The 21647-nt window shown below is 29.4% G+C and overlaps 3 protein-coding genes and 1 pseudogene across 3 annotated transcripts; 1 reads left to right on the forward strand and 3 right to left on the reverse strand.

The window, feature by feature from the left end:
- The first annotated feature begins 241 nt into the window (after nt 1–241).
- Nucleotides 242–817, forward strand: LOC108456516 (calmodulin-like protein 7; annotated as a pseudogene).
- A 2338-nt stretch (nt 818–3155) lies between these two features.
- LOC108456448 (flavonol 7-O-rhamnosyltransferase-like) lies at nt 3156–3872 on the reverse strand. The gene has a single exon (XM_017755026.2). It carries the CDS (start codon nt 3828–3830, stop codon nt 3273–3275), a length of 558 nt encoding a protein of 185 aa, XP_017610515.2. The 5' UTR covers nt 3831–3872; the 3' UTR covers nt 3156–3272.
- On the reverse strand, nt 3848–4598 carry LOC108455287 (flavonol 7-O-rhamnosyltransferase-like). The gene is made up of 2 exons (XM_053018656.1): nt 3921–4598; nt 3848–3877 (listed from the first exon to the last, which is right to left on the reverse strand). Exons 1-2 carry the CDS (start codon nt 4596–4598, stop codon nt 3848–3850), a joined length of 708 nt encoding a protein of 235 aa, XP_052874616.1.
- Nucleotides 4599–7938: 3340 nt separating this feature from the next.
- LOC108455870 (flavonol 7-O-rhamnosyltransferase-like) lies at nt 7939–9532 on the reverse strand. The gene has a single exon (XM_017754439.2). It carries the CDS (start codon nt 9492–9494, stop codon nt 8121–8123), a length of 1374 nt encoding a protein of 457 aa, XP_017609928.1. The 5' UTR covers nt 9495–9532; the 3' UTR covers nt 7939–8120.
- Nucleotides 9533–21647: the final 12115 nt, after the last annotated feature.

Below are 21647 nucleotides of genomic sequence, written 5' to 3' on the forward strand. Positions count from 1 at the left end.
ATAGAAAACATTATGTTATATTAGTATGGTTAATTGTTATGCTTAATTTTGAGTCCTAAAACAAGGGGGGGTTGGTTTCATTTTTCGATTTTGCAGCTATTTTTTCTCCAAATTTTGCTCCCAAATGATGTCATCACCTTAGAAATAGTTTTAGTTTTTGGTGTGTTTTTCTGTTGTCCTTTCAATGCCAACTGGTTTTCTTAATAATTTTGTTGCTATACAGTATTTGTTATTTGGTCCCTAAGGAACTTAAATTATTCTTTGCTCACTCATGGATTGATCCAACTTTACCCGCCACCGTTGTTTTCAGTCGGTAGTGAAACTTAAATGTATATTTTAGTTTTACCGGCAAAGCAATTATCGTAATGGACAGAGTGGAGATAAACACGGTTTTCGAAATGTTCGACAAGAATAGAGATGGACAAATTTCAAGGAAAGAGATGAGCGAATCGTTGCAGAACTTAGGTATCTATATCCCCGAATAAATTTATCTCAAGTGATTGAAAAGGTTGGTCCCAACGGCGATAATTGTGTTGATATTGATGAGTTCAGTGAATTATATCGATCCCTTATAAGTGATAAGGATGAAGAGGATGATATGAAGGAAGCATTCAATGTTTTTGGCCAGAATGGGGACGGGTATATTTCTGTTGATGAATTGAGATTTGTTTTGATTTCACTTGGACAACGAAAGAAAACTATTGATGATTGCAAGAGGATGATAACGAAAGTGGATGTGAATGGTGACGGTAGAGTCAATTTTATAGAATTCATGCAAATGGTGAAAGGAGGTGACGGTTTCAATGCTTTGGCTTAACTTGCAAGGCAAGGCAAAAAAAGTTTATAGACATTCTTCCGCAAATCAATATTGATGTGGGAAATCAAAACAATCTTTTAATTTTGCCTCTTAGTTGCATTGCATTGATTCAACCTAAAGTGTGCAAATATAGATCCAATGAGTTACTCTCAGTTGTCAAATGGTAGCATCACAAATATGGAGAAAGTATGGGGAAAAAGTGTCCCATGGAGAGGTGGAAAATCTTTTTCGCCAAGTATATGAAATGGTAGTATGAATTTTTCCCTTTTTTTATTTATTTTTCTTTTCTTTAAGGTTGGTATGGAAAATAGTGGTATCATTGTTTGTTTGTCTAATACTTCCATGGTTGCTATCACTTTGGTTCGATTTTAAAAAGAAATTGTTATAAATATTTTATTATTTTAACTTATAATTTTATAGTAATTCATTGTTACTAATTAGAGGTGATAACACGTTATTAAAGGAGACAATACAAATATCAAGTTGTGGTATATTTACCCAGTGTTAACCTTTTTCAAAATTAGTCTAAATTTAAATAATCATTGTAATAGAAAAAGATGATAATACAAATTAAAATAGACAAAGCCTTTTCATATTAACTAATATATAATTTATATATTAACTAGTTGGTGCCATTTAGTTCACTTACGTCAAATTCATTAATCTAAATTTTTATTTATTTAGACCTGTTCATGGTCTAAAGGTCTGCTTAAAATGTGGAAGGATTTGGGCAAAAATATAAGCTCGAAAAATAGACTTGGACAAAAAATAAAGCCCGTTTAAAAAATGGGTCAATCCTCAAGTAAGGTATTTTTGGCCCGGACCCGGCCCAAATTCACTAAAGGATAAAAAAAATCTTTTTTTAATATTATTTTCTCTCTGTTTTGCTACCTTTTTATTATTATGTTGCAACTATTTTGTTATTATTGTTTGGATATTGTATAAAACTTATTTTATTGCTAATTTTATTTATTATTTTAAAGACATTTGCTTGTTAAATTGCATCTAGAGGTGATCATGGGTTGGGCTACCCGACCTGGCCCGAAGGCCAGCCTGAAAAATGAGAGGGTTCGGGTAAAAATATAGGCTCGAAATATGGGTCTAGGCAAAAAACGATGCCCGTTTAGAAAACGGGCGAGCCTTGGTAAAACTTTTTCGCCCCGTCGGCCCGAATTATATAAAAATAATTTTATTTATTTTTAATCATATTTACTTTTTATTTCCAATTTTAATATAAATACTTTTTATTTTATTTTCAATTTTGTATTGTTTTAAGAATTATTTTAGTCTCACATTTTATTTGTTTCTTGTTTTAATATTTGTTTTTATGTTTTTATATGTTTTGATTTATTATATTTTTAATTTTTTATTTAATGAAATAAGCTAAAAAATTAATATGGGCTTGATTGGGCGGGGCCAGGCTCGGCTTAGTAATTTTATTTTAGGTTGAACTTGGAAAAATTTTTAGGCCCATATTTTGGGCCGGACTGGGCCTAGGAAGCGGGCCTAGAATTTTGTCTGGGCTTGGCCTGGCCCGTGATCACCTCTAGTTGCGTCTATCTTAATATTATTTAAGTATACATATTTTTTAAAATTTATTTTCAATTTGTTGGAAAATATTTATTGTGATGTTTTTAGTGTCTTTAATGTATTATATATATTTTAAAATTATATAAAAATTAATATGAGCAGGTCGGGTCGGGCCCGAATTTTAACATTTTTATCTCGGTCGGGCTTGAGCAAAAATTTAAGCCTATTTTTCGGGCCCAAGCCCTAACAAACGGACCTAAATGTTTAGTTGAGCCCGACCATGTTCACATCTAATTTATACTACACTTAAAATTTAGGTTGAATTGGTGTCTTGAGTCAATTAGATATCAACACAGTTAAAAAACAAATAAAGTCATTCTTTTACAAAGCAAATTATATTATTATGAGAATTTTTTATCTTTTATCTTTTATATAAAATCAATAAAAATTTTGTAAAATTTGATTAAGATCTTATGGTTTTTCTTTGAAAGCAAGGCAATATGATTTTTAAATAGTCAACTTTAACATTTCAATTAAAATTTTATTTAATTCTTATATCAATTTTTATTAAGTACATTTTTACTTAAATTTTTGGACTCGCTTAGTAGATGTGTCGTAGTCTAGTTTTTTATGCAATGTATGGTAATTTAGACAATTTTTTAATATTAATCTCATTATAAATTCTTATTATATTTGTTCTTTTTTATACAAAACCTAAAATTATTCATAATCTCTCCCAACACTTAAATAGGAGAATAATGCACTTCAACACACTCAAATCTACGACCTTCTACATTGACAACAATACTTACGTCGAACTAATACTCAATCAACAATTTACACTCTTTTTTTTTCAATATAAAAACAACATATATGGTGGAAATTTTTTATTTAATTAAAGTTCACAGTTCCTGGGTTCATCTTATTACTTTTCCTCCCTATTCATTACACTGAGAGAAGATAGTTGTTCCACAAAGCCATCTAAAGCCTTATAAGAACTTCCACCTTCTCTAATGGAGTCCAGTGCAGTCTTCCTTAACTTCTTGGTCCGAATCCTCTCAGGCAGGTTCATGGTCAAGGAACCAGACAAGGCTCGAGCCAGTTTGGATGCATCAGGGACAGTCTCTAAACCCTCACAAACTCGAACCGCAACTCCTAACTCATCAACCAACAGCGCGGTATTATGGAAATGATCAGCTTGCATGGGCCATGCAAGCAAGAGAACCTCGGCAAGGATGCCTTCAAGTGCAGAATTCCACCCACAATGAGTCAAATACGAACCAACCGCAGGGTGGCCAAGGATAGCCAACTGGGGTGCCCAGCCTTTGATCACAACACCCCTCTCTGCAACACGATCTTCGAACCCTGGTGGAACCACGTTTCGATCATCATCATCAACAATTCCCAGTCCTTTCATTGGTTCCTTTACAACCCAAATGAAACGAACCATACTTTCTTCTAACGCTGAAGCGACTGCCTCCATTTGTTGCTTCGTCAATGTTATCTGTGTTCCAAATGCGACATATACCACTGATTTGCCAACTTTCTTACAAGAATCAAGCCACGACATAACTTGATATTGTTCTTCCCCAAGGGAACTTAGTCTACCTTTAATGGGGAGCAAAGGACCAACAGCCCATAAACGATCGTGTTCGGTTAACTCTTCTTTTATGAGCTTCAACTTTTGATTGTCTATCTCATTAAACGAGTTGAAGACCAAACCCCAGCTCTGAATACAACCGAGATGCTGTTTCCTATAACATTCAGGCATGGAATCAAGATCATTCACCCACCAAGAAGACACTGCATGAGCATTGGTGACGACGAAACATACATTCGGGACCCCAAGACGGGAAGCTAACAAAGGAGTCCAAGAACTAAGCAACATGTCGGAAACAATGGCGGTAGGAGGCAAAACGTGATTTTCAAACCAGTTAACTAAAGGATCATGGAGCTTACTCAAGGCAGCTTCAAAATCTGGGACAAAAGATATGTCGACGTCTTGCATATTTTCGACACCATGAGGGATTGAAGAGTGGGAAGGGAAAGGAAGGACCAAGGTTTGAAGATTGGAAGAAGAATGTAAAGAGAGGAGCGAGTTGAGATAATGACGGTTTTTGGGTGTGACCATGATCGTCACTGTTAAGCCACGAAGGAGGATTTGGTGGGCTAAATCCGTAAGGGGAAAAATATGTCCCGATGCTGGGAATGGGATCATTAGAACGTGGACTCCATTGCTGAAGTTTGTCATTGCTTATTTTCTTTTTCTTTCACTCACTTTCTTGCTCTCGTAGTCGTAGTCTGATTTGTACCATAATTTATATGCAAACTTTTCTTTTATTAACATATAATAGGTTTGTATTTGATATAAACGTTATACATACCGATTTAAATTTATTTTAAAATTTAATATAATATGTATTTTATTTATACCTTGCCAATTCAGTTTTATCTCTTATCTCAATTGATATCGGAGGATAATTTTTCATCAAACACTAAAAAAAAAAAATTAAAATTTTCTAGAAAATAAATTATTTTTCAGAATTTATTTTCAATACGACAAACGCAACCTCATATTCAATACTAATACTTAAATCACAACTTGTATATAAATAGCCGGAGAATATTCCATGTTTGTTAAAATTGTTAGTAGATGAAGATGCTTCTCATTATATTCCAAACTTCGTAAACAGAGTAGAAACAACTTCAATTGATTTGTTCAAGTGTTTCGTCATTTTCACCAAAGCTAAATTAATTAGCAGTAGCATTGATTTATTTTGTTCTTAATTAGTATTTGACTAGTGTTTTGCTTTTATTATTAATATTTAAAAAATATTAGTCATATATGGTATTATTTTCAATAGGGAAGCAGATACTTATCTGAGAAACGGACTCCCCAGTTCTGTTACCCAGGCCGTCGAGGAGGATAAACGCGATGGAAGAAGAACACAATCGACGAGTTCAAGTTGGGGATAAGGAACCATCGACGATATGACAAGGAAATGATAAAACAGGGATACCTATATCTGAGTCTTTGGAAGATTGGGGAAAAGATTGGGGAAAAGAAATGTTTTTGACAGTGACAATATCTGGCTCAATTTGCTCAGATACCAGAGTAATTAATTAGCGAATCAAGCTCTCTGAAGGGATATCTGAGTCATTGTTTTCATAGTTTGTCAAACGAATCTCCCTTGGAAATGAAATGAAGAAATTGTGAAAAAAGACAGGGATAATAAATGAAGACGGGCAGATGATTTTTTAGGGTTTATTAGGTTTTTTTAATTATTATTTTAGGAGTTTTGTTTTATGCTTTTGGGCCTCGGCCTTTTTCCCTTTTATTTGTTTTATTTTCTTTAAATGTGGGTTTTCTATTTACTTAATAAAAGCAGGCCAGGTTTTTTTCTCAAATTTTTTTTTTTAAATGTTGAATGAATTTGTCAATTATTATGTTTAATATATCAACTATCTTTAAGAAATGTCTTGAAAACAACCATTGGCTCTTAATTTCTTGACGTAGCTGTTTAATGGAATAAATTATTATTGTTTAATTAATATATTTATCTAACTCGATTAACAATTTGTCCTAATCTCATGCACACACACGTCTAAGTTTTTACTTTGCACATGATATATACATTGAAAAAGTTAAGTTGGAATCTTTAATTTTTACATTATTTAAAAGATAAAGACAAAAAAAAAAAAAAAATTGGGCACGAAAAATAATCGAATGAAAAGACTCAATTTAAATGTAAAATCACAAATAATTTAAATTCATTGAAGCTATGGAAGGGGTGTGAAGTGTGATTAGAATGAAACAGTTTAAATTGTAGATGGTGCAATCCATCTATAGAAATGATGATTTGAGGGATTTGAAGCTCTACTTTAATAGAGTTTAGATTCTATACGTTGTGTGGAGGTTTTTATAAAGGGAGATTAATTATACGCGGATCTTAATAATTGAATTTTTTATTTATGAGTATAATGTTAGGATGATGAATGTTAGTTGAAGATAATATTTGTGTCGATTTGAAGAGATTAAAAAAATTGCATGTTTATCACGTCAACATATATTTCTTGAGGATTATGTGAGCTCACTTAATATAAGAAAGTGTTTAAGTGTTTAGATGAAGTGTACTACTCCTTAGGTGAAGTGGAGAAATTGAATTTCATTATATTTTTATAATTGTTAAATGATTAGACAAATGAGTTTCAGACAAGAATATACTAATAAGCTTTAATTAAAATTTTTATGAATTGATTTAAATTGTCTCGTGATCTAAGCCAGTCCAAATTATTAGACCTCTTTCCGAGAGCATGAACCCGAAAATAATTCAATCCTCATAAAATATTAATCAGATAAGAGCGTATTTCTTTAAAAAGAAAAAGAAAACATTAAAGCATCTTCATCCCCATTTCCCTTGTTTCTTCTGATTTTCTTAGCTCCCACACCGAAAAATATTCCTAAATTTTTAAAACCAGATAAGAACAACAGGATCCAACTATGTTAGAATTTGTCTCTAAGTCTTAATCATATTTTCAACGCCAAATTTGTAATTATCATATAATTTTATGGGTTCGGTTATCTGATTCTTATTATATATATCTGATTAAAAATATTTAATTAAGATAGTCTTTTATATTTAAGGTATTACTTTTAACGAATTAAAGAATTATTTAAGATTTATTACATAAATTATACTGTTTTTCTACTTTGTAGCTAAATTTTTTTCTAAAATATCTATTGTACTTATGAAATTAAAAATCATGATAAATATACATACACTTAATTCAAATATGAAAGTAGACCTATTAAAAGGTGAATTCTTGGCTTAACTCAGATTTTCTGTGATAAAATAAACTTGATGTTCAGAGTTTTTATTTAAATAATACAAAATTACCAAAGTAATATATTTTGAAAATTATTTATTAAAATAATAACAAATAAATAGTGCCATTTAGTGGCTTGCTAAAGGCTATTTACCTTCTTTTTTTTATCTGGTTAGAGGGGGACTCAGGGTGGATCTTATTGGCCTGTGTGGGTCATGATGACAATTTAGGCTCGAGAGACAGCAACGATTCTCTGCCGCTCACAGGCCAACAACACCCTTCAATATGCATTGATGGACGGGCCATAACATGCCTCCCTCGACGGTCGGTCTGTTCCTCACCTCGTGACCTTTTCTTTTTGAAATACATATCCAGCCCTCCTACAAAGTCCTACAATTTTTATTTTATATAATTAATGTATTATAAAAATGAATTTTAAATTCAATAAATATTTATAATATTTAATATTTTAATTATATATTTTTAATTTGTATATTTCATGTAATATTTTCTAACTTTTATATAATTTATATTTTAGAACTTTAATAAATGTCACTTCATCAATTATCACTATGTGATACTTTTTTATTGGTTAATTAGATATACCATATGTTTAATAACTTACAAGAATATATCATCTTAACTTTACAGAGCGAGACTATTTGACCGATGAATTCCAACCATCTCTCACGTATAACAAAAAATATATCCAAAGGCCTCATCCTTGTATATGTTTAGCATTTCATAGTATTTCATACCAACCATTTATAATTGTAATGAGTGAGTTTTCCTTTTATTTTGTCTAAATTTTGTTATGTTCTTGGGCCGTTATGCCTTATATCGATTGAATTCCTAGTTTACATTATTCTCAACCCAATGATTAAAGCTTATTTTATCAATTCAAAATGCAGAGCTAAGCCAAGGCAACAACAATGGCCAATCTTTTTTACAGAGACGATCTTATTGTCTTCATCATCTCAGTTCTATTGCAACCAAAGCTAGTCAATTCTTCCGCCACTTTATCAAGAGCCTGGTAAGAACTTCCACCTTCTTTAATGGCATTCAATGCCGTTTTCTGCAACTCCATGGCTCGAACTCTTTGTGGTTGTCCCACGTTCGTGGACTCGACAAAGATCCGAGCCAGTATGGTCGCATCGGGTACACTTCTTAACCCTTTGCAAACTCTGATCGCCGCACCAACTTCATCTGCCAACAGCCTCGTTATCTGAAAATGGTCGGCCTGCATCGGCCAAGCAAGCAACAATACTCCGGCAACAATTGCTTCCAGTGCCGAGTTCCACCCACAATGAGTAAAATAAGACCCAACTGCTCGGTGCTTAAGAATCGTCAATTGGGGTACCCACCCTTTGATCACTAAGCCTTGTCCCTTAACTCGATCTTCAAACCCGTGAGGGATCAAGCTTTGATCATCGTCACCATCTTCAGCTCTTTCCATTGGTTCCTTCACCGCCCAAATGAAACTAACTCCACTCTCTTCCAACGCCGACGCCACCGCTTTCATTTGATGTTTCGTCAATGTAATCTGAGTTCCAAACCCGATGTAAACCACTGATTTATCAACCTTACAAGAATCAAGCCATGAAATGACTTGATCTGGTGGTATTGAAGTTGCCCCACCTCTCTTATTTAACCCTTCGTCACCAACTTTCACCGGCGGCAAAGGGCCGACACCCCAAACCCTATAATGTTTAGCGAATTTCTCCTTGATTAAACCCAATTTTGTACCTTCCAACTCTTTAAACGAGTTGAAAACAAGCCCCTGGCTTTGCATACTCATCGTAAAAGCTTCCCTATAAAAGGGTAACAGGAAGCTCGGTGTACTAATCCAGAAGTAAACTGCAGCAACATTGAAAGGAACGAAGCAGATATTTGGGATATTGAGATGTGAGGCGAGGTTAACAGTCCAAGAACTGAGCACTATATCAGATAGAATCGCGACGGGTGGTGATTGTTGGGCTCGAAACCATTGAACCAAAGGGTGGTAGAGTTTTCCCAAGGCGTTAACAATGTGGGGAAGAAAGGAAATGGGGAGATCTTGCATTTGTTCGACTCCATGAGGGAGGGAAGGGTGAGAAGGGAAAGGGAAGACGAGGGGTTTAACGTTGGGAGAGTGTAAAACAAGAAGAGGATTTAGATAGCTATGGTTTTTGGGTGTCACCATGATTGTCACTGTTAGACCTCGAAGAAGAAGCTGGTGCGTTAAGTCCATGAGAGGAAGAATATGACCGCATGCTGGGAATGGGATGATACAAATGTGTCCGCCGCCGGCACCTGTGCCGGAATATTTCACCTCACTCATCTCCTTCTCTGAGTTATATGCTTGTTTTGATTGCTGCTTTTTTGTTTCTTTTATAACGAATTTGAATAGACTGATTGTGAGAAAAAGCCAACGTTAACCTAATCTTTTCATTATTTTAACCAGAATTATTTCCTTACTTTGCATAGAAGTTTTTAACTAAAAATTATTTATTGTCTTAAAAGATATATTTACATTAATATAGTTCTAAAATTAAATTTATACAACTATATATTAAAAATAATTCTTTTGTCTCTTTTGTTGACACCTAGCTTCCATCTATGAGCAAGGATTTCTTGTTTTTGGTCGAGACGAGGAAGGATTTTTTTTTTTCGTCAGGAAAGGTGAATTTCCATACAATTGATGCGGTACGTGACTTGCTGCCTTGATATGCGTCCTCTGTTGTTCATTAAGTTGCCATTTGTGTGAACACGTGGCAAAAAGCTTGTTTATTATATTTGATTACGACAGGAATACAAAATCAAAAGCTTTGGCGTGGGTCAATTTTTTATGATAATTGTGAAGGTTAAATTCTTTTTACGATTTAGTATACATATTTTAATTTAGTTTTAATCTTATAATTTTCAATTTAGTTAATTATAATTCTTATGTTTTTCAATTTTATTATTTTAGTTCTGATTCAAAAATAGTAATTAAATCTGTTTGTTTATTAAATTTAATTATTAATAATGTATTATATATACAGTTATAAATTTAATACATATTTTTAATTGAATAACTCTAAATCTTAAATTTTAAAATTTTAATTTTCACAGATAACAATTATTAATTCAATTAAATTTTTAATGAATAATACTTGAAAATAATAAACTAAATATTATTTTAAAATTTGAAATGCGGATATAATAGCGAGCTACCAAACAACCTCAAGCTTCAGTTCAAATTCCAATTTCCAATCTTGTCTTTTAGCTTTGCTTTAAGTTCTTACATACCAAAAAAAAAAACAACTCTAAATGATTTTTAAAAAATGTAAGTATAAAAAAGTGCGAAATGAATTTATTAATGTCCCAATGTTGTTGCAATTGATTGTTGTGCAATTTTTTTAATGCTTAATTTTCGTATCATAATTATTTATTATTCTTTTCAGACAATTTTGAGTAATATTTTAACATTATAATTTAAGAAGAGATTGGACCAAGAAAAAAAATTTAAGAGTCTGATTTAATTTATTTAAAAAGAAATTAAAGTAAAGAAAATCTATTTTATTATATTTCATAATAAGTGATTTAATTAGGGTGAAATTTTAAATATTCATGCTCTTTTACAAAATATTACAATGTCTATTTATAGATATGTGTTTTAACTTTTGAAAAGAAGAGGAAACAGCATTTATTTTGTTCATCGTTAGGAAGTGATTTTTAGTGCAAAATTCATTGTAAACAAATTGATTAATATTAAATTTGAAGTTAAGTTTTCAATGATTTTAAATTGATGTAAAAGAGTGAGATTGTAACTTGACAAGTGAGTTAACTTAAATCATATATTGCACTGTTGATTTATAGTGGTTTACTCCCTAGGTAAGATTCTGAAGAAGTTTCGAACTACATAACAAACTTCTATATCCATTTCCAATTCTTACACTTCCAACTACTATAATTCGTTATAATTGAATGTGTAACTAGAAGACAAATTCACTCGACTTTTAAAATTATGCAATTATGACTCAATTAAAACAAAAACTTTAAAACCGGACTTGCCTCTCCATAAGTGTACAGAGTTATAGTCCTCATGTGAATTTTCTTTAAGGTTATTTTATAACCGAAAGTTTCGAGTAATTCTTGCACTCAGTAAAGTTTAGTACTAAGCACAAATCAATATGCAAGTTAATCATAACGCACCAAAACCTAATTAATTCTTTAATCAATCATTTTCACACATGTTTATGAGTCAACACAAAAAAAATTTACAATTAGGTTGAAGATAGATGATGATTTTTCAAAAATACTTTGACAAAGTGTAAAATAAGTAGTGTAAAATAAGTAAATGTAAATAGAATAATTAAACAAAAATTCCAAAAAAATTTCTAACAACTTATTTACTATGATGTTCAATTCTATTTCGAGTTAAAATAAAATCAACATGTTGAAACTCAACAAAATAACTCTCATATCTTACACTTTATTTTCCATTGACATCTATTTTACGTTAGTATAATTTATACTTTCTCAACAATAGACTCACCTACTACCTCTATAGAAATCTTTCTTGTTTTTAAAAAAATTTCTACTTGCTTCATTTTCATCCCTTGTTTAGTTGCAAAGTGAATTACAACTGATGGTTGCAATTTATAGTACTAACAAACATGTCTCATAGTTTTAAATATAGAATAATAATAAAATAATTAATGATATATTTTTATAGTGCACTTGTTAATTTTTTATTATATTGGTGGAGTCTAAAACTCCAATAACAATGTACTAAATAATTTCCCTAATATTATTAATAATTCTGTTAGAATTAAACAATACACAAACTTGTTCTTGAATATAAATAACAGAACATATTGTTTTCAAGATTAGTTATTTTAATAATGTTAAATCTTACTATTAGTGCTTGTTTTATGTGTAAGTTGTGTATTTAGTCCTTTTGAATTTTAAAATTTCAATCTCGACAAATTGACTGTTGTTAATTAAATTCATTAAGTTTTGCTATCTCCAAATCTTATAAGGCAAATATATTATCATATGTGTAATGTTATCTTATTTTGGTTTTCCAAATATTACTCACAAAAAAAATAGTTAATGAATTAAGGGTTTTATTTGCGTTAAGATTAAAATTTTAAAATTTGAAAAATATAGAAACTAAAATGATCAAATTGGAGAACAAGGACACATCTACAATTTTACACCTAATATATGAATAATAACATAATTTAACTAAATGAATTTAACTGTAATCGTTTGAGTAAGAATTGATTAACCAATTTTAAAAATATAAAAATTAAAATGAACCGAATTAAATAATTTACATTATAATACATACCACACCCAACTTCAAAATTTTGTTTGTAATTAGTTTTGAATAAACATTAACCGAATATTCCTAACAAATCTGATGCAATTGGTCAGGTACGAAGTACCATCTTTTGAACAACTTGGTTCACAGGCATTTATTTTTATACATACTTAAAAGTGATATAATTGCTGTTGCATTAGAAGAAATTATTACATCATTTATATTATTGTTTTTCTATTTTTATTTTTATTTTTGAATATAGAGACTAGGCTTTTATTTATTGAGAATATTAAAAACAAAACCAAAAACAATTAATGTTGGGCTCAGGACCATAAAAAACATAAATAAAAGACAACTGGGCTTACCTTTTAACATAAATAAATAAACAAATTAAGTATATATTGCATTAAAATATATTTTTAAAATTAATAATCATTAATTATATTCGTAAAACTTAAACTTTTAATATTTATATATGTATTAGAAATAAATTAGTATTTTATCTACTGCGATGCACAAGTTAAGTTACATATATCAATTTTAATATTATTTATTTATTTATTATAAGATTTGTAACATTTTAGTAATATTATGATCGAGAAAGTAAAAACAAAATGGTATAAATGTTTAATTTTAAATTTACAATAGATTATATTATTATGAATATAAATTAAGAAAAAATATAACTTAAAATGAACTTGAATTAAGTAGTGATATTTATCAAAATAATAAAAAATAAACATTTAAAACAGAACTTATGGTATGAATGTTCCTTATCTTCAATCTCTGCCTTCAACAATTGTTTCAAAATACTAATATGATGAATACAATTTTAGAAAGAAAAACAAAGCTAATAATTAATCACATGTAATTAAATTGAACATAAATTTATTAAATTAATTACCAAATGTAATTAAATTGAATTTTTGTTAAATAATGTTTAGATAATATTTTATAATTTTTAAAAGTGTTGAATTTATAGTTTTGCATCTTAATTATTGTTTCACATATTAGTTTTAAAAATATTTTTCAATAATCAACTTTTATTTTTATATCATTCCTAAAATTATAAATAAATTAAAAATATTTAATATATTTAATTTATACATATAATTAATCCGTACATTAATTGCACGGGATAAGAAAATTAGTATATATATGATTTTGTTAATAAAACTTTAGAATTGTTGGCAAAGGTTGAGGTTTAAAAAATTGATATCAAAATTGACTTTCACTTTGCATAAATCATATATATATATATATATATGATCATACCTTATAATACTTAATTTTTATTATAGTTGATTAGGATATATTTATTATATTGTTTGCAAATATAATTATATTTGTAATTAAAAATATATTAACTAAAGCATATGTCAATTTTAGAATCACCAGGGAGACAAACTACATATACAAAATAACAAAACAATCAACAACAAATTGCTCTCTTATTGTCCATAATATTTCAGAAAAGGATGAATTACTTGAATAAAAAAAAAAAACTAATCTAACGGGCAAACTATTTAAAGGAGAAATCCTCCGCTTTTGAAAGAATAATAATCAAATGACATCATTTTATTTTGTTTGACATATGCTTATATATAAAAATAATGTTGATGACGTTCATCAGCTGGGACGTCGTTAACTTACTGTTATCGCAACTTTTTTTTTTTTTAGGTTAATATATATAGAATCAATTCGTACTTAAATTTAAAAATAGTTTAATATTTTTTAGATATATGATTAACACTGTTAAAATACGTTAATGTGGTACTAACAATGACAATTAATAGCATGACGACACATAAAATAAAATATAAAAATTAAAAAATATATATTTTAAACTCATAGAGAATAAACTTACGAATGATTGTCCAAATTCATTTTAATTTAAACAATAATTTATTCAAATTTATTCTAAACATATATTTTTAGTATTTTTATATATTTTTAATTTTTATAACAAATCATTTTTTAAAATTTTTTAAAACAAATCAAATTTATAAAAAATATTAGAAATATTATTTGAGACTAGAATGAATCTGAACAAATGATTGTCTAGATACATTTGAACTAGGACAACCATTTGTCTAAATCCATTCTAGAGGTGTTTTGAATAATTTTATATATTTTATTTTTCATAAAATACAATATTTTTATATTATTATTATGAAGTTAAAATATATAAAATCTTATAAAACCATCTCTCTCATATTTAACATGAAGTTTTATCAAATTCCTTACAATCTTACAAAACCATCTCTCTCATAGAGATCCCATAAGTATTTTATGACTTTCATAATTCTGAAAGCGAAAATCAATTCTATTTATAGAACCTATTATTTGATTATTAAGAAATCCCCATTGCAAGAGACTTCTTATTTAATACAATATTTACTTACTAAATAATGATTAACCAATAGAATTATACTAGAATTTAAATTAAATTATAATTAAAATTTAAGCGAGAGGAGTGGGAAGTCCCAATGAAGTGTTAGAAGTTGATAGAGTTGGTGTGTTGGAATATATGGAGTATTCGAAACAAGTTTTAGCAGAGCAATGAGGATGTGGAGTTTTCTAAAGTTCTTACTGTTGTTCCAATAGGGTTGGAAGCGTGTAAATTATTGTACTAATTTTTCTTTCAATATTTGAGGGTATAATAGTAGTATTTAATTGTGCTGTTAAATTACGATAGAAGGGATATTCTGATTAAGGAAAGACTTGGTACTTAAGAGATCCTTGTGATCCATCTCTCTTTCCTGGGAATTGAACTTTGTGTGATTTTTTAGTACAATAATTTACATGCTTCCAACCCTATTGGAACAACAAGTGGTATCAAGAGCCGAAGGTTAATCGTAGTATGCTCTGTGGTTGCAGTTTAAACTGATCTTCCACATCAGAAAAGATTTCCTTAGGTATATTAAAAGATTATAGAGATAACGGACGATTTAGGAACTTTAACATCGTCCATGTGGACAAGATTGGCCGTGGAGATCTTTGATGGCACGAGCCATTTCGGTATGTGGCAAAGTGAGGTTCTAGATGCCCTTTTTCAGCAGGGTCTAGACATTGCCATTGATGAAAAGAAACCAGATGATATACAAGAGAAAGATTGGAAGGCGATCAATCGGTTGGCATGTGGCACAATTCGATCATGCCTTTCTCGAGAGTAGAGGTATGCTTTTTCAAATGAGACTTCTGCAAATAAGTTGTGGGTGGCACTTGAAGAAAATTTTTTGAAGAAAAACAGTCAAAATAAGCTCTACTTGAAGAAAAGACTGTTTCGTTTCACTTACGTCCCAGGTACCACAATGAATGATCACATCACCAAATTTAATCAGTTAGTCACTGATTTACTGAATATGGATGAGACATTCAAAGATGAAAATTTGGCTTTGATGCTGTTGGGGTCACTTCCTGAGGAGATTGAGTTCCTAGAAACTACTCAACTTCATGGAAAGAGTGATATATCTCTGAGCGAAGTCTGTGCGGCCTTATACAGTTATGAACAGAGAAAGAAGGACAAACAGAAAAACTCAATCAGAGACATAGAAGCTTTAGTAGTCCGAGGCCGTTCATACACTCACAGAAAAACTCAGAAGGGAGATCAAAGTCAAAGTCCAAACTTGGGAAAGATGAATGTGCCTTTTGTCATGAGAAATGCCACTGGAAGTGTAATGACCTAAATTTTACCGTTACCGAAAAAGTGTATTTCCGGGTCTCCGTTTTTGAAAAATGGATTCGTAAATATTTATTAAAAATATTTACAAAGTAAAATGAGTGGTTAATTAGAGTTTAATTAAGTGAATTTAATTTAATTAAGAGTAATTAAGTAAAAGGACCAAATTGAATAAAGTGTGAAAGTTGAATTACAGATTAAAAGAAAATAAAAAAGACTAAAAGGGCAATTATACAAAAAGTATAAATCGAGGCGGTTTATCGTGAAGAAAATCTAAGATTTTTTTATGTTTAGTATATTATTATATTATTATATAATAAAGATATTTTATGTTTTAATTATATTATATTATATTTTATATATATATATAAACTAAAGAAACAGAATGAAATTGAAACGAAACAAAGAAGAAACAGGGGAGAAAGAAAGAAAGAAAAAGAAAAAGGAAAATTTGGGGTTTCAAGGTTCAAAGTTAATATGGTAAGTCAATTTGATCCCTTTTCTTGCAATTTTGATGTTTATGGAATTCTAGAGAAGAGTACTACATTTCATGTTCATATGCAACATTCTTTATAATTCAACTATTATTTATAGTTCATTCAAAGCTGTCTACTTGAGTCATAGTCACTAAATTATTTATAACTTGAGATACGGAACTCCAAATTAAGATCCGTTAATTTTTCCTAAAACTAGACTCATATATCTTTTTACCATAAAATTTTCAGAATTTTTGGTTTATCCAATAAGTACAGTTTATTCTTTAAAGTCACCCCTGTTCTGTTGTCGACAGTTCTAACCCTTCTTCACTAAAAATTAATTATCTCTTCATACAGAATTGAAATAACGTTTTCGTTTGTTTCTCTTAAAAATAGACTCATTAAAGATTCTAGACATATAAATTTAAGCCCATAATTGTTTTTCTTAAATTTTTTATGATTTTTCAAAGTCAGAATAGGGGAACCCGAATTCATTCTGACCTTGTCTCACAAAATTCATTATATCTCAAAATTTACAAATTCATTACTTACATATTTCTTCCATGAGAAACTAGACTCAATAAGATTTAATTCTATATTTTTTTCATCTTCTAATTCGATTTCTAAAATTTATAGTGATTTTTTCAAAGTTAGTCTACTGCTGTTGTCCAAACCATTTTTCCCCTAAGCTTTTAATAAATGACAATTTCGTCCCTACTCAATTAGCCTCTCAATTGAGCTGATTTTTCTCAATTAACATTTTATTCTATCACCTTAAACTAGTTTACAACCTTTAGGAATCAGAATTTCAGCAATAGACTTTAATTCCAAGCATTGTCACAATTAGGTTCTAAAAATCAATTTCTATTGAAATTACCTAATAAAATCATCTCATAAACAAATTAAAGCTTTAATTTCATTCTATTTCATCATAAACTTACATAAATAAACCATGGTGACTTTCAATTTCATCCATGAAATCAAAAACTAATGAATTTAATAGTAGGACCTAGTTGTAAAAGTCTTAGAAACACAAAAATTACAAGAAAAAGGCAAGGATTAACTCACTTGGTGAAAAAATTATGAAATAACAGCTTAGAGAACCCTCCTATGGCATTTTTAGCTGCTGGAATTGAAGAGAAATGAAGAGAAATCTAGATATTTCCTCTTTAGTCCTAGCTTTATTTAGTTAATTTTACAATATTTCAATTTTACCTTTAATTTATTAATTTTTCTGCTGATCCAGCCCAAATAACTTTTGGGTCTAATTTCCTTTTAAACCCTTTCTCATTAGACTCTTAAGCTATTTAATCATTCTAGAAACTTTTATACCTATTACAATTTAGTCCTTTTCATTTAATTGACTACTCAAACATTAAAATTTCCTAACGAAATTTTAATACCACATTAATAACATTTCATAAATATTTATAAAATTATTTTTGACTCGGTTTTACGAGATAGAGGTCTCGATACCTTGTTTTTTACCCAATTTCTTCAATAATTTCTTTTTCTATCTAATCACTAAATCGGTAAAATTTTTCTATCAATATTTCCATACGATTTTCCTATCATATCAATTTTCATGCAAAAATATTGAAATAAATTTCTCTTTAAATCAGATTTGTGGTTACGAAACCACTGTTCCAATAATTTTGAATTTAGGCCATTACATCCGGTGAAGAAACTTGTGATTTACAGGGATAACAATGTTTTGATGCAAGAAAGAAAACTAATGAATCATGTTTTGGAGAGTTAGAATTACATGAGAAGAATTATTTGATACATGATTCGAAAGTGATAGCTATTGTATTTGCACTAAAGAATCATGATTTGATAATTGAATATCATCCAGGAAAAAGCAAATGGAGTTATGAATACTCAGAATTGAAAGTTTTGCTTTGTGTTATGAGATATGAACACTCTATTGTCATTATCTGATGATCGCTCAATTCTAGTTGAAATAAAGGTTAAACTTACTTCTCTACAGTAGGTCTGCAAAGTTCAGAAATGTGATAATGAGTTACTAGTTAAATAGGTATAGTGTATAGATGATTTCTGATTAAACATTTCGAATTGGATATGATGGTTGTTTGCTATTTAGAAATAAAAGCTGAACAGAGGGATTCAGAACTTATACAGGAGAATTTACATGAAATTATAGTAGTACTATGTCTATGCATTCTGGAAGAATAAGATGTACAGTGATTTGAGGCAGATGTGTTAAAAGACTGGGAAAAGAAAAGCAATACTTTGAAATTGTATATAAATGTTTATATCAGATACAGATACCTTCAGAACTGTTACAGTTGGAAAAGATATCAGAATGAAAATGGGATATAATTTCTATGAGTTTGAATTGGAATTACCTCGATCTTCGAAAAAGAAAGACGGTATTTAAATAATCGTCAAAAGTATGGCAAAGTCTGCATATTCTATTCAGGTATGAATACATTTCTTACTTAATAATTGTCTAAAATATGGGTTTTTGAGATTGTTAGATCATATGGTTTGCTAGTTTTTATTATTTCTGATCGAGATACATGGTTTATATTATGATTCTAGAATGAATACAAGAAGTTCTGGGTACATAATAACAGTTTTCAGCATTGTATGAAGTTCTGAATGATTATGAATATAAAACTGCATGGGATCTGATTGAATACTGTGAGAAAAGGAATATGCAGAGTTGTTTGATTTGTGAAACTGAAGAAAAAGTGCAAGTAATTCAAAACAGACTGAAAGCAAATTGTATGTAGATTTAAAATGTCGGGATATCGAGCATTCTGCCAGTGATGCGGTATTTCTTAAAGTTTCACATTGGAAGAAAACTTTGAGATTGGGATGAAAAAGCGAAATTGAGTTCTCGTTCTGTTGGGCCATGTAGAATTTTTAAAACAAAAAAAAGTCAGACTGGTAATATATTATTAGGTTTTACTTCCAAAATTACAAGAAATTTATGGGGATTATCAGGATTTGATGCTCAAAAGATGTAAATCAGATCTTTTACATGTTAATACCATAGAGGATATTAGAAGTTGGTCTGATTTATCGTATGAAAAAGAGTCAGTTGAGATATTAACTTGAGTGGTAAAGTCATATCATCGAGGAAGCAACATGGGAACCGAAAGAAACAGTGAGATCACTGAACCCCCACCTCTCTTTTAGGCAAATTTCAAGGACGAAATTTCTTAAGGGGAGAGAATTGTAATGACCGAATTTTACTGCTATCAAAAAGTGTATTTTCGGTCTCTTTCGAAAATGGATTCGTAAATATTTACTAAAAATATTTACTAAGTAAAATGAGTGGTTAATTAGAGTTTAATTAAGTGAATTTAATTTAATTAAGAATAATTAAGTAAAAGGACCAAATTAAATAAAGTGTGAAAGTTGAATTATAGATTAAAAGAAAATAAAAGGACTAAAAGGGCAATTATACAAAAGTATAAATTGAGGCGATTTATCGTGAAGAAAATCTAAAATTTTTTTATGTTTTGTATATTATTATATTATTATATAATAAAGATATTTTATGTTTTAATTATATTATATTATATTATATTATATATATATATATATATATATATATATATATATATATAAAACTAAAGAAACAGAATGAAATTGAAACGAAACAGAGAAGAAACAGGGGAGAAAGAAAGAAAGAAAAAGAAAAGGGAAAATTTGGGGTTTCAAGGTTCAAAGTTAATTTGGTAAGTCAATTTGATCCCTTTTCTTGCAATTTTGATGTTTATGGAATTCTAGAGAAGAGTACTACACGAATTATATCAAAAGTTAGGAAGTTAATGAATTTTTATGTGTTGATTAAGTTGAACAAAAAGATGAATTAATGGCTAAATTGATAGAAATTCAAGTTAGAAATGAAATAAGGATTGAATTGTAAAGTGATTCATAAGTTTTATGCTTTAAGGACTAAATTGAAAGAATTTCGAAATTATGGTTTTATGATGAAAAATAGATAATTATGTCTAATTTTGGTTAAAAATTGAGTAGAAATAAAGTATGAATTAAGATAGAAAAGTAAGTGAATTTAGTTAGGATTAAATTGAAATTAAAGTAGAAAATCAACATTTTGTACTAAGACTATTTTGGACAGCAGCAGTAGTCTAAGTTTGAAAAATCACCAAAAATTTTAGAAATTAAATTATAGGATGAATAAAATATGGAATTAAAGCTTATTGAGTCTAGTTTCTTATAGAAGAAACTGTATAAGTAATTGAATTGTAAATTATGAGATATAATGAATTTTGTGAGACAAGGTCAGAATGAATTTGGGCTCCCCTGTTCTGACTTTGGAAAATCACCAAAACTTTAAGAAAAATAATTAGAGGCTTAAAGTTATATGTTTAGAATCTCTAATGAGTTTATTTTCAGGAAAAATTAACAGGAATATTATCCGAGTTTTGTACTGTGAGATAATTAATTTTTAGTGAAGAATGGTCGAAACTGTCAGAGAGCAGAATAGTGGTGAATTTAAAGAACAAACTGTATTTAATGGCTAAACAAAAAATTCTAAAAATTTTATGGTAAGAAGATTTGTGAGTCTAGTTTCAGGAAAAATTAGCGGATCTTAATTTATAATTCTATAACTCAAGATATAAATTAGTAATGTATTAATGGTTATGAATTGTATTAAATTATGAATTAATGTGAATAATTGAGATATATATATATTGAATTGAATGAGATTGTGAAAATGTGTGAATATATGTAATTATTGGAATGGTATATTAAGGAAAGAATTATTGAATTGAGAAAGTGAATTATAATTGATACTGAACTAAGATAGAAATTATACTTAAAAGTGAATTAAATACCTTATTAACTAGTCGGATTGAGTCGGATATAGTTGGCATGCCATAGGATTTGGAAGTGTTCAGGCACTGAGTGCCATACTGGTGTGTTTGGTTGGAATCCGCATATCCGCCAAAGTCTGAGTCTTGTTAATAGGGGTAAATATGAATATTAAGTAAAATTGAAATAAGAATTAAATTCCCTATT

The sequence above is a fragment of the Gossypium arboreum genome, chromosome 9, assembly GCF_025698485.1.
Source record: "Gossypium arboreum isolate Shixiya-1 chromosome 9, ASM2569848v2, whole genome shotgun sequence".
Lineage (NCBI taxonomy): Eukaryota > Viridiplantae > Streptophyta > Magnoliopsida > Malvales > Malvaceae > Gossypium > Gossypium arboreum.